Here is a 14,243-nt window from a genome sequence, read left to right as displayed (position 1 = left end):
TAAGAGTTTATTCTATATCTGTTCTTGGGGGTTTTAGTCCAAGCTGAAGAACCCTAACCTGTTCAGCCTTTTTTTTATATACAGGAGGTTTTCTATACCCGTTATCATTTTTGTCATCCTTCTCTGAGCTTTTTCTAATTCTACTGTATCCTTTTTAATATTAGAACAGAATTGAATACAGTACTCAAGGTATGATTGCACCAGGAATATGTTCAGGGATATAAGCTGGTCAATATTCAAAATGATTTAACCAGCCAGAAGTGGCTGCCGACCAATTAAATCGCTTGTTCGGGGCTATCCAAGTTTTCAAATTTATTTAAAATTTGTTGTACCACTTATCATGATTCAAAGTGGTGTACAGACCTAATAAAAGAATAGTGTCATATATATAATTGTAATTAATAGGACAGCAAGAGGGTTAGGGATAGAACAGTAGGGAGTGGGAATCCTGTCTGAAATAGTCCGTTTACAGAAAGAGAATCATGTTTCAAAAGCGTCTTTGAATAAAAAGGTCTTTAGTTTTGACTTGAAACGTTCAGGTAGGGGTTCTTCTCTTATGGGGATTGGGATAGAATTCCAAAGTGAGGGGGCAGTTACAGAGAATATAGAGGATTGGATAGAATCATAATTTACACTTCCCCCTCTATATTCGTGGTTTCCGTATCTACAGATTTTCGGTTTTAAACCATGTATTTTCATTTTTCAGGCTATTTTAAGCCCTGTAAGCCCCCCTTTAAGCCTTACCTGGTGGTCTAGCGGGTTTTTGGGGCAGGAGCGACCTTCCCACGCTCCTGCCCCATGCAGATCACTCACAGGAAATGGCTGCCTTGAGCTCCCGTCCTGCCCCAAAAACCCACTAGACCACCAGGTAAAGCTTAAGGGGGTGCTTATAGGGCTTAAAATAGCTGGGGGAAAGCGGGGTTAGGGGCAGATCTGGCCCAAATATTATTTGCGTTTTTTTAATATTCGCGTGCCGGCTCTGCCCCTAACCACCGCGAATACGGAGGGGGAAGTGTATATGGCGTAATGAAGGGATCGCTAATAGATGTTGGGATTGTGACCGAAATGATCTCAAAGGGGTGTATGGGATCAAAAGCCAATTAATGAATTCTGGGGCGTTGGTTGTTAAAGAATTAAAAGTGAGCAGTAATATTTTATAGGTAATTCTATAGGGAATTGAGAGCCAATGTGCTTTGATTAGTATTGGTGTCACATGGTCGAATATTTTTGCTTTCATTGTGAGTTTAATTGCTGTGTTTTGTATGATTTGGAGTCTCCTTAATTCTTTCTGAGTAGTTCCTTTATATAGTGAATTGCAATCCACTAATTTACAGTGCACTTATCCAGTTATCACCACTGAAAACTACTTTGAGTCTGGATTTTAATACTGCCAGGCAGAGCCTGCTATATTGAATCAAGCAGTTTGTTTGAGGCAGACAGAGGAAATCTTTTTCTCAGTGCTGCTCTGGTTTTGAGACAAATTGGCCAAAAGGGAGTGAGCTGGGTTTTCCTTAGAATTAGTCTGAATCTGTGAAGAATTGGCATGCAGGGGAAATAGCAATGTTTCATACCCTCTGTCACAGAACGGTACAGTTTAGGGCAGGGGTGTCCAAACTTTTGGCTTTCCTGGGTCGCATTAGCCAAAAAAAATGCTTCTGGGGCCGCACAAATGCTGCAGCAAGACAGAGGAGGGAGCCGGCAAGATGGTAAACACCCAGGGGCAGCAGAGGAAAACACTGCATCGCCCTCGACCAGGGCCGCACAAAATACTTCATAGGCCGCAGGTTGGACACCCCTGGTTTAGGGGGGTAAAGAACCTTTGTGCATGAAAGAGGAGTGGGACTTGGGTGTGATAGTATGTGATGATCTTAAGGTGGCCAAACAGGTTGCAAAGGTGATGGTGAAAGCTAGAAGGATGCTAGGGTGCATAGGGAGAGCTATGGTCACAAGGGAAAAGAAGGTATTGATGCCCCTGTATAGAGAACTCATTTAAAATATTGTGTACAATTCTGAAGACTGCACCTTCAAAAAGATATAAACAAGATGGAGTTGGTCCAAAGAAGGCTACTAAAATAGTTGGTGGTCTTCGTCATAAGGCATATGAGAACAGATTTAAAGATCTCAATTTATATACTTTGGAGGAAAGATGGGAGAGGGGAGATATGATAAGAGATCAGAGGCAGCAGAACGCTTTTTTGTTTGGGGGGCCCGCAAGCTCCACCCCAGACCCAGCCCAATATCCGCCCCAGACCCCGCCCCCATAATAGTCCTAATTGTAATACCATTTTTTCCATTCATTTTCCATATATACACACAATATAATCTTATTAACAATACATAATGGTTAACCACAAAATTAAACTATGCAAAGCACACTGTATGTTTCTCAACATTCATTCCTACCAGAACACCTGGCCTTGGTCACACATGCAGAACACAGATAATCCCTATGCAAATACAGAGCCACAAACTAAAAGTATTAATATATACAAACAAAACCCTAAGATGCAAGACTCTGCATACAGTACAACCCCCAGAGAAATAGAAACAAATGCATTTCTTCCTGAACAGTGCAAAACATAGACAGCAGATGTACATTCTCAAAACTGACACAATTCAATCACTAAATTGAATTTAAGTGATGTTAAAGTATAAAATGACTGTATAATATGTTACACTTATTTTTGGCTTTAAAATGAATAAAGATTTATAAAAAAAATAAAATAATTTCCCCTACCTTTGCTGCCTGGTGATTTTGGTTAACAAACCATCTTTCCCAGTCTCTGGCTGCACGTCCTTCTGTCTGTGCTCTTAACTGTGTATCCAGGGCCAACTAATCCATTTGCTGTTTTTCTCTTCTTTACTTTCTGCCATACATCCGGCTTTGTTAAGACCAGACACAGGGACTTATTATGTACACACTAGTCAGTAAAATGGCTATGATGTATGGTGGAAGACTGACTATAATGGTAACAAATACCAGTGAGGAAAAAGTGAAGAATGCTTCATGTATGCTCAGAGAAACGAAACTCTGAAGAGGGGGTGAAAATCTCCTCTTGGGAAAAAGAGTTTACCATCCAGTCACTGCATAAACTTTATAAAAATTCACTCTTTGATCACTGGTAAAGCATGTATGTTACTTGCAAAGAAATTTTGTCTTGCAGAGATGGCAAAGTTTTTTCAAAATTCAAATGCCAAAATGATTGCTGGATTGCTAATGCACTTATCTCGTGAAAAACAGTCTTAGGGGTCTCCGATTCGAAACACACTTTGCAAATGTAATTACTTTCCAAGAAAATATCAGTTGCAGATTTCAGAAATTCCAAACAACCTAAGACCCCTAAGACTGTTTTTCACGAGATAAGTGCATTAGCAATCCAGCAATCATTTTGGCATTTGAATTTTGAAAAAACTTTGCCATCTCTGCAAGACAAAATTTCTTTGCAAGTAACATACATGCTTTACCAGTGATCAAAGAGTGAATTTTTATAAAGTTTATGCAGTGACTGGATGGTAAACTCTTTTTCCCAAGAGGAGGTTTTCACCCCCTCTTCAGAGTTTCGTTTCTCTGAGCATACAACTGAAGCATTCTTCACTTTTTCCTCACTGGTATTTGTTACCATTATAGTCAGTCTTCCACCATACATACATCCGGCTTTAGCATTAACATTTAACATTCAACTTTCTTCCATTTTTCTGCTTTCTTTTCAAAATCTACTTTTCCATGCTTTCCCTTCCCATCTATCCAGGTGTACCATCTCCTCCCTCTTTCTTCTCCCCTACTCCCATCTATCCATAAGAAGCATTTCTTCTTATCTCTTCCCTGTTGCACCCATCGCTGTGCACCATCTCCTCCCTCTATCTCCCCTTCCCCTCCATTCCTATTCACCATCTCATCCCTCTCCCATGGTCAGATATCTTTGTCTTCCCCCTTCCCCCCTCATATGGTCTGGCATCTATCTCCTCTCCTTCCCATAGCCTAGAATCTCTTCTCCCATGGTCTGGCATCTCTCGCTCCTTCCCTCCCTCTTCCCGAGATCTAACATCTCTCTCCTCTCCTTTTTGTGGTCTAGCATCTCTCTCTCCCCTCCTTTCCTTCCGTTTTGTGGTCTGGCATCTCTCTCTGTCTCCTTCCCATTCCAGTGGTCTGACATCTCTCCCTTCTTTGGGTCATCTCTCCTACCTCCCAGTGTAACATTTTTCCCTCCCTCCTCTCCATTACTATCATGTACAACAATTCTCCCTCTTTCTTCCTTTCCCCATATACATCATCTCTCTTTCCCTCCTATATCCAACAATTCTCCGTTCCTTTTTCCTCCCCACCAGCAGCATTTATTTCTCTCCCTTCCCATTACTCTACCTATGCAACATCTCTCTTTTCCTCCTTTCCTAACCCCCTCACCCCAGCCCGTGCATTTGTCCTTCCCACCCCTCTCCCCTCTCCCAGTACGTGAAGTATCTGTCTTTCACAACCCCATGAGCATCTGTCTTCTCTGCCTTCCTAACTCCTTACCCCCTGCACCCAGCCTCTCCCTGCGATGCCCTCCACCCAGCCCCCTCCCTCCCTCCCTCCCCTGTCAGGCACTGCACCCAGCCCTCTTCCTTCTCTCCCCTGTCAGGCTCTTCACCCAGTCCCCTTTCTTCCTCCCTTCCCTCCCTCAGGGGAGATATGATAGAGACCTTAAAGATCATGAGGGGCATAGAGAGGGTGGATAGGGACAGATTCTTCAGGCTGAAGGGGACAACAGGTACGAGGGGGCATTTGGAGAAACTGAAGGGAGATAGGTTCAAAACAAATGCAAGGAAGTTTTTTTTCACCCAAAGGGTCGTGGACACTTGGAATGCGCTACCAGAGGAAGTGATCAGGCAGAGTACGGTACAAGGATTCAAACAGAGACTGGACGGATTCCTGAGGGATAAAGGGATCGTGGGATACTGAAAAAGCTAACCAGAAAATAAGTATAGAAACCCAACCAGGTCGTGCTTGTGCAAGACCGTAGGGTTAGGACTTCGATGGGAAGATAGGACTCAATAGGAAACCAAGGTGGCAAGGGGGCTCCTTCTGGTGTACTGGTGTGACCTGTTGGGCCGCCGTGGGAGCGGACTGCTGGGCAGGATGGACCTATGGTCTGACCCGGCGGAGGCACTGCTTATGTTCTTATGTTCTCCCCTGTCAGATTCTGCACCCAGCTCCCTTCCCTCCCAACCCCTGTCAGGCTCTTCACCCAGCCCCTTCCTTCCCTCCCTCTCCTCTCAGACTCTGCACCCAGCTCCCTTCCCTCCCAGTCTCTGCAGTTAACCCTGCCCCATCCTCCTCCCGGTCGGTGGCAGCTGATTTCTACCGCCACTGACCGGCAACCAGCAGGAATGCGCTTTGGTGCTGCCTGCTCGGCTCTCAGCGGCTTCTTTGACTGGCTCCCGCAAATTCTTGCAATTCGTGAGAATTCGCGGGAGCCAGTCAAAGAAGCTGCTGAGCGTCGAGCTGGCAGCGCCAAAGCGCGCTCCTGTTGGTTGCAGCTCAGTGGCGGAAGAAATCAGCTGCCACCAACTGGGTTAGCAGTGGGCAGGAGCGCGGAAAGCTTGCTCCTCCCACTGCTCCCCTGGACTAGAGAGCTGCACGGGAACAGGGACGACGGGAATCCTGTGGGACCCGCAGGGATCCTGCAGGTTCCCCCTTCGGGTCACGGGGATCCCGTGGGGACGTCCCCTAGGGTCACAGGGATCTGTGTGCTGCGGCAGGGCAGGCAGGAAATGGAAGATGAGCAGTGTTCTCCCTGACACCCGGTTGCCCCCCCCCCCCCCCCCCGCCAGCTCAGCCGGTGCTTGTGACTTGTCCTGTCTAATGGCATGGCTTTAATTTTGTGACACTCTTGAGGTTTCCCTGCTATGGCACACTGGTTGGGAGCCTCTGCTTTATCTGTTAATTGTCCTTGCCTGCCCATTTTGTCACTTCCTGTATTTATTGCCCCTGCTTTCCTTTGTCTTTCTTCCCCCCCCCCTCCAAGTTCCTATATCTCTATTGATTTTCCTTGTGATGGACAAACATTGAATAGAAAAGTTGTTTCAGCAAAGGCACACTCTTTCATCAGTATGAAGATGACCTCTTTGTATGACTGGTGCTTCTGTTTGACTTCCATTTTGGTTTTGCTTTAATTTACCTTTGGGAGGGGAGTTAGGGAGAGTTAGGGACGGAGGGGATTCCTTGCGGGGTTGGGTGGGAACAGAGGGGATTTCTCGCGGGGACGGGTGGGGACGGAGAGATTCCTCATGGGGATGGGTGGGATTTTGGCGGGGACGGGTGGGATTTCTGTCCTCGCGCACCACCAGGGATCAAATTTTTGGGGAGGCCATGGCCCCTGTGCGCCCCCCCCCCCTGTTCTGGCGCCTATGATAGAGATGTTTAAATACCTATGTGGCATACATGCACATGAGGCAAGTCTTTCATTTGAAAAGAAGTTTTGAAATGAGAGGGCATAGGATGAAGTTAAAAGGTGATAGGTTCAGGAGTAATCTAAGGAAAAACAGCACAGCCAAAAAAATATATAAAAAGCAAGTTTAATGTTATTGTGCAGACATCAAATAAAACCCAACCCAGGCCATGTTTCGCCCACAGTAAGTTCTGCATTAGGAATTAATAAAACTAGATGGTGTATAAAAACTGAATCACCATCAGGTGAAAGCAAAAGGTAATAGATAGATAACAGAGACACACTCTTGAGTGCTGTTATCTAATGCTGCTAGTTTCCACAGAGATACACTTTTGAGTGCTATTACCCTTTGCTTAGCTGATTTCACCTGATGATGATTCAGTTTCTATACACTATCTGTTTTTACTAACCCTTGATGCAACCCTTAATGTGGGCGAAACACTGCCTGTGTCAGTTTTTATATGATGTCTGCACAATAAAATTAAACTTGCTTTTTATACATCTTTTTGGCTGTGCTGCTTTTTGTTGACCGCCATTTTGGACTTTGCAGACCACCTGCCCTGTTGTTTTCTAGTAATCTTAAGGAAATATTACAGAAAGGGTGATAGATGTGTAGAATAGATAGAGGTGGTGGAGACAAAGACTGTGTCTGAATTAAAGAAAGTGTGGTACAGGCGCATGGGATCTCTTAGGGAGAGAAGGCGATAATGAACGGGCCATTTGGCCTATATCTGCCATCATGTTTCTATGGGGGTTTTTTTTTTAAGCAACCTCAGCACACTGGGCTCAAAATTTGATCATACTGAGCCCAAGATTATTTTTTTGGGTGCTGACTCCTAATTCTGAACCCAACAATTAGTATCTGTGGTTGGGATTATTTCTCACTACACTTCTCCCTCCGTGGTTTCAGCAATTGCGGGTTCAATTATTTGCGGTTTTTAGCTTGCTCCCCCAATTAAGTCAGCTTACATAGAGAAATCACAGATTCCAAGCGTTTACAGAGAAAATTGCTGATTCCCAGCACTTTCTTCACTGTGTTTTGCCTCTCCTTCAGGATCAGGCCAGGTCTTCCACTATGTTATTTGCAGTTTCACCATATTCACAATGGTTTTTAGTAGAAAACAGCGAATAACATATGAAAAAGTTATTCGCAGTTTTTCTGTATTCACGGGTCTGTTAATCCCCTATCACAGCAAATACAGAGGGAGAAGTATATTTTGTATCATATTGCACTTGTCTATATTAAATTTCTTCTGACATCTTGATGCCCCATCTCTAGTTTTACAATATTCATCTTCAAATCCTTGTAGTCCTCTGCTGTTTTAACAACTTTGGAGATATATTTATTTGCTTAAAACTTTTGTATACCTTTTACCCTAATATAAAACACCTAAAACACAGCAAATTTGATCCCCTCATTCATCACATCTATCCTTGCATGATTTATGAATATACTGATTAGGTGATCCCCGCCTGTCTTCTGATCACTATCTCTCCGACTGTAATCCCTAGTATCTGCCATATCCTCAACCTATCGCTCTCTACATGCCATAGTTACACAGCTCCTCAAAAAAACATTGCGGAACCCTACCTGACTTTCCAATTATTGCCCCGTCTCCGTATGTGTGACATTGCAGATTCCTTACACCAGTATAATACTAGAACTTATAACAATACGTTTGAAAATCTGAATCTGTGCTTCCTTAAAACATGTCTATTGATACTGGTACCCACTAAAGGGCATCAATGTGGGATACCAATAAGATGTGCTATTTTACTGTTAACCTCAGTTATTGGCAACTAGTTCTCATTACATAAAATGGGGCCTGTGCTAAAATAGCTCAGGATAGCAGTAAAATAGCATGTCTTAAGTTAGCAGTGGTCTACATTGATAACTGCACCCCTAAGAAATGAAAGTCATAAATAGAGTTGCATATAGGTTCTCAGAAATGACAGTGAGTGCCTGAATTAGGAAACCATGGTGGTCTTTGCTAAAGAAGGTATGCTAAAGTGTTTTTCTTGATAGGTTGCTGCAGTAAGTGCCTTTGCTCAGACTCTGCGAAGATACACATCGCTTAATCACCTGGCTCAGGCAGCTCGAGCTGTGCTCCAGAATACATCCCAAATCAACCAGATGCTCAGTGACCTCAACCGTGTTGACTTTGCCAATGTCCAGGTAGAATAAACCTATATAAAAGTTGTATAGCTGTTACCTTTTTGGATGAGAAGCCTTTCAGTGAGCAAATAATGTGTTTAAAGGGGTCTGTTTGACATATACCAAATCAATTCTAATGCTAACACAGATGCAAATAACACACACCACCACCTGTGGTAACAGTATTACTTCATCAGCCTCTAAATATATAAAGTTATTATATACACAATGTATTGTATTATTCATTGCATAAGCACACACTCCTCCTTGAGAGTGACTTTTGGCATTATCTAAAGAGAAAATAGAGAGAAAAATGTTCTGTTTGTAGTTTGATGCAACTAATTTAAATTAAATTTATGCAGACAAAAAAATCCAAATGTTGCCTGCAGTGTGGGTCATTATTCAGCTACCATATCAGCATTTCTTTTGAAATGCTGGCTGCACTAGTTTTAAAAAAATAGCCAGAAATTTAGTGCCATTGCCTGGATAGTGGCTGGTGCTGAATATTTGGATAAGGCAGCAAGTGCTAGAAGGTATCCAACAATATCCAGTCTGCTATCCAGAGCTTTCTACTTGTCCTAAGTTATTCAGGTAGCAAACCAATAGCGTAGCCAGGCAGCTGATTTAGGGTGAGCCCGAGAGCAAAGTGGGTGGCAAAATGTAATCTCCACCCTCCCCCCCCCTCAACTTAAGCAAACCTAAATTTAAATTTCTGCTCCATGCCCCCCAAAATAAATGGCATACCTGTGCTGGCAGGTATCCCGAAGACCTTATCCTATGCCAAAGAGTTTACTTCTTGGCCAGCTGCCAGCACTGTCCCGGAGCCACTCCACAAGCCACCAGCCTCCTTTGAGCACATCTGGTCAGGCCTTATATCAGTGATATTCAATCTTTTTCATCTCATTGCACACTTCCAAGACACAAAAATTGTCAAGGCACCTCACTGGAATTTAACCCATACTCACCTGTCCCCGCTAAGATCCATTCCATCCCTGGAAGGAATTTCCTCTATCCCAATCTTAGCTGGATATACAGTTAAGAGCACAGCCAGAGACTGGGGAAAGTTGGTTTGAAAAACAAAATCACCAGACAACAAAGGTAAGGGTACTGATTTTATTTTCAATTTAGTGATTGAATTGAATCAGTTTTGAGAATGTACATCTGCTGTCTATATTTTGCACTGTTCAGGAAGAATACATTTGTTTCTTGCATTTTTGGGTTTCATTTTATATATTAATATTTTTAGTTTGTGGTCCCGTCTTTGCATAGAGGTTATCTGTGTTCTGCATGTGTGACCAAGGCCAGGTGTTCTGGTAGGAATGAATGTTGAGAAGCATGCACTGTGCTTTGTGTAATTTAATTTTGTGGTTAACCATTACATGTTGTTAATAAGATTATATTGTATGTATTTATGAAAAATGAATGGAAAAAAATGGTATTACAATTACTACTATTATGGGGGCAGGGTCTGGGGTAGAACTTTTGAGTACTCCCAAATAAAAAAACATTCCGCTGCTTATGCCTATGCCTATAATGACTATTTGAATAAGGTTGGGATTAAGTATGGTAATATTTATGAAGTGAAAATAATCAGGTGAATCGCTGGAATTTTGTCTTGGATTTAGCCTGTGTTTTAGATTTTGGCCCCTTATGTGATTGAGTTTGACACCTCTGCTCTAAGCCAAGGACCCCTGAAGAAGGTACTGTCATATGCCGAAACACGGACTGTGTAAGGTCCCATTTACCTTTCGGTTCTACAACACATCAGCATTTGGTTTACTGTATCTCAAGACTGATTTGACCAACATAGGTGATTCTGCCTCACAGATCAGCTAGAGACTATTTTGGTTACATTGTTGCTTTTGTTATTTCTTGTTTGTTTGTAATACACCTGATTACATCCAGCCCATTTACTCCACTTTTTTCTGCATTTGTATATGCAGGACATTTTGTTTTGTGTTCCCCATTGAGAATATTGACCATTTAATCCTACTTTCTGTTTTCTTTTAACCAATTCTTAATCCATAAAGACATTGCCTCCTATCCCATAACTATCTAATTTCCTCAGAAGTCTTTCAAGAAGTACTTTGTCAAATGCCTTTTGAAAATCCAGATACACAATATTGACTGGCTCACCTTTATCTACATGTTTATTCACTCCTTCGAAGAAATGCAGTAGATTGGTGAGGCAAGATTTCCCTTGACTAAATCCATGTTGGCTTTGTCTCATTAATCCATGTTTATGTATGTTCTCTGTAATTTTGTTCTTTATAATAGTCTCTACCATTTTGCCCGGCATTAACATCAGACTCACCAGTCTATAGTTTCCCAGATCACCTCTGGAACCATTTCTAAAAGCTGACATAAATTCTCAAGACTGATGTAATTAAATCACTAAACTGAAAATAAAATCATTTTACCTATCTTTGAAGCTCTGGTGATTATAATTATTTTAGTCATCTTGTTCTCAATCTTCGGTTGTGTTTCCCCCTTTCTGTGCTGGTAACTCTTTTTCCAGGGCCTCCTTTCCATTTGCTATTTTTTTTTCTTACCTCCTGCCCTAAGTCTGTTTGACACGTTCAGCTTCCTGCACTAAGTCTGTTTGACATGTTCAGCTTTCTTCAATTTCTCTACCTTTTTCTCAAATCTGTCTTGTTGTCCCCTTTCCCACAGCCTGTCTCCCCTTCTCTTCATGTTTATATATTTAGATTTTTATCCTGTCCTCCCAGTAGCTCAGAACGGTCTACAAGCAAACATTCACAATGGAGTACATTTGGACAGTACAAAGACTATACAGTAGTTAAAATACAAGGACTATACAGTAATTTAAGTATAGGTTAAGAATGAACTGTACAGCAATTTAAGTAGAAGTTTTGAATGGAGAAGAGAGGTTAGAGGGGAGGGGGCTTAAGAGGGGGGTGAAGCGTAGACTGTGGTTGAATTTTAGTTGAAGAGGAGGGTCTTTACCGCTTTCCGGAAGGTCATCAATGAGTTCTGTAGTCTGATTTGTGGGGGGAGTTGGTTCCAGAGTTGGGGGATGAAATGGCTGTAGAAGCGTTTGCAGGCAGTTTCTGACAGGAGGAACCTTCCTGGGGGGGTGCATAGGTGTTTCTCCATTTCTGAGCAGAGGGGGCAGGTGGGGGTGTAAAGGGTTAGCTTGGATTTTATGTAGGTAGGGGTGGTGGCGTAATTTCTTTTATGCGTTATTACTAGGGCCTTGAATGCACATCATTGGTTAATTGGAAGCCAGTGTTCAGCGCGGAAGGCTGGGGAGATGGGATTGTGGTAATTGAGGCTATGTAGGAGGCATATTGCTGCATTTTGTACCCGCTGGAGGTGCTTGAGGTCTTTTTTGGCTATTCCATTAAATAGGGAGTTGCAGTAATCCATCCTGGAGAGGACATAGGCGTAGAGGAGTTGGGCTAGGTCAGGTGGGGAGAAGTAGGGTTTGATCCTTCTCAGTTGGCGGAGGTAGTAGAAGGAGGTAGAGACTACTTGAGATATGTGGGTGGACAGGGGCAGGTGGCCGTCTAACATTATTCCTAGGCTGCGTACTTGATCTGCTGCAGTTAGTAAGGTGGAGTCCCAAGATAGTGTTGGACATGTGTATTTGGTATTCTTTTTCCTGATCCATAAAAGTTCGGTCTTGGAGGCGTTTAGCTGTAGTTTGTTGTTTGTCATCCAGGTTTTCATGTCAGAGAGGCAATGTTGGAGGTTGGCGATATGGGATGATCGGTTTTCACCTAGTGGGAGGAGTAGCTGGATGTCATTGGCGTAGGAGTGGATTTTAACATTGTACTTCTGGGCTATATCAATGACAGGTCTGAGATAGAGGTTAAATAGGAGGGGGGATAGAAGGGCGCCTTGGGGAACGCTGTATTTGATAGGCTTGGGGTCAGCCTGTTTCCCTTCTTCCCTTCCTTATTCCTTGTATGTGCAACACTTTACTTATTTTCCTCTATTGTACACTTAGAAATATCAGGAAATATTCTAATTTTGGAACCCACAAACATCTGATTCATATAACAAAGAAACAATATGAGAACAATAATCCTGTCCAGTTCTAAAGCAAAGGTCACAAATAAAGTAATTCTTTGTTTCACTACATCCAAAGATGACTCCAAAATCTCAGTTAAATTTAAACCCATTTCAGATGATACATTTGGGCTAACTCTGTCCAACAGCTTCAACAGAGATAAATATTAAACTCTCACAATCGATGGTGTCCAAAGCAACTACCTTTACCTCTTGCTGGTTATATGCTTGAACATGAACATTCAAAGCTCTCTTCACATTAGAAATCTCAGAAGAATTATTAGTAGCCACTTCCATAAAAGAAGAATTCAATGTTTGCATGGCGTCCCATAGTGCATCCAAAGTCACTATATTCGGCCTCAAGCACAGACACCGCTTCCACAATTGCTCCTTCCCCCGACAGAGATGGAGTACTCAATGTTGGTAATTTCTGCACCTCTCAGTCTTCCCCTCCTCCAACAATGTTTCCAGGGGATAAATCCAAAGCCCAATAGCCCTCCAAGTGAGACCTGGTAAAGATTCCTTTCTGGGCCAATTACTGCCTCCACTGGCACTTGGAGAATTTCCTGGTTACAGCGGGACCGATATCGAAGCAGGGCTCAGGGAGACCCTATCTATACTGCTGCCAGATGAATCCACTGATAGATGCGCCAAAGAGTCCACCTTCTCTGAACAAGTCAGAGTACAAAAAACACCTAAATTCAACTGCGGGGTATAAGCCTGCACAGGAGGAAATTGATGCACTTTCCCCCTACTATTCCCCATTACTAAATGAGAGGGAAGCTGCCAAAGCCTTCAGTTTCGATGAACCATGGAGCTCTGGCTCGAGCAACTGCTCATAACACCATCTTGGTTTTCATATGGTTCACTCTTCGTCTGGTTTCTCAACAGAGGCCAGTCTGATTTGGCTATTCTACTGCATAGCCCTCTGAGTCATTGAAACACACAAGCCCCTCCACCCCCTCCATTCAGACTTTTTCCTAATTCCACAGAGCTATTCTTCATCTCTTTCAGCTCATCTCCACTTCTCTTCTTCCTTTCTACCTCATCTCTTTTTCCCAGCTCCCTTCTCTGATCACAGCCAATGCTTCCTGCCTTAGTTCCTTTCACTCACACAACCCATGTCTAGTCCTCTCACATAGCTCTACTCCTAGTCCCTTACCCCATTGTGATCCTGGCAGAGTGTGCTGGTGCTCCATCCTGCATCAGAACAACAAGGTTTTGACAAGGAAACTTTCTTGGATTTGTTGTGGTTGCAGCATAAACTGGTAGTATTTTTTCCCTTTAATACTCTCCATTGAATGTTTTGTCCTTTTCAACTATTAATAAATCTGTCTTTCCGTAACGTGATATGCCATCAGCAACCATGATTTTTATTCCAAATTTGGGTCATCTAATGGAAGGGATATTTTGAGGCTTGTCTGTTCGAAATCTTTTCTTACCCACTTTCTTACTGTGTTCCTTGATACATTCAGCTTTTCACAAATTTTCTTTATTCTGAACCCAGCATTAGACAGGGCTTGAATTTTACTGCACTGATGCTGTCTTTCACTAGAAATTTTCTGTAACAAATTAGATTTAAAAAATGCAAATACGTTTAAAAAATAGTATTGCACAAAGAAGAT

The 14,243-nt window shown here is 42.7% G+C and overlaps 1 protein-coding gene across 3 annotated transcripts in view; it reads left to right on the top strand.

The window, feature by feature from the left end:
- Window positions 1-14,243, top strand: part of RFX3 (regulatory factor X3) — a 540,046-nt gene that overhangs the window by 498,942 nt on the left and 26,861 nt on the right. For all 3 annotated transcript variants that reach the window (XM_033925421.1, XM_033925415.1, XM_033925406.1), the window contains one exon: window positions 8,455-8,604. In XM_033925421.1, the coding sequence (XP_033781312.1) occupies window positions 8,455-8,604 (150 nt within the window). The remainder of the gene's footprint in view (window positions 1-8,454; window positions 8,605-14,243) is intronic.

The sequence above is a fragment of the Geotrypetes seraphini genome, chromosome 1, assembly GCF_902459505.1.
Source record: "Geotrypetes seraphini chromosome 1, aGeoSer1.1, whole genome shotgun sequence".
In the NCBI taxonomy this organism is placed as follows: Eukaryota; Metazoa; Chordata; class Amphibia; order Gymnophiona; family Dermophiidae; genus Geotrypetes; species Geotrypetes seraphini.
The sequence above is the reverse complement of the archived record's forward strand: the minus strand, read 5'-3'. Positions and strand labels throughout refer to the sequence as shown.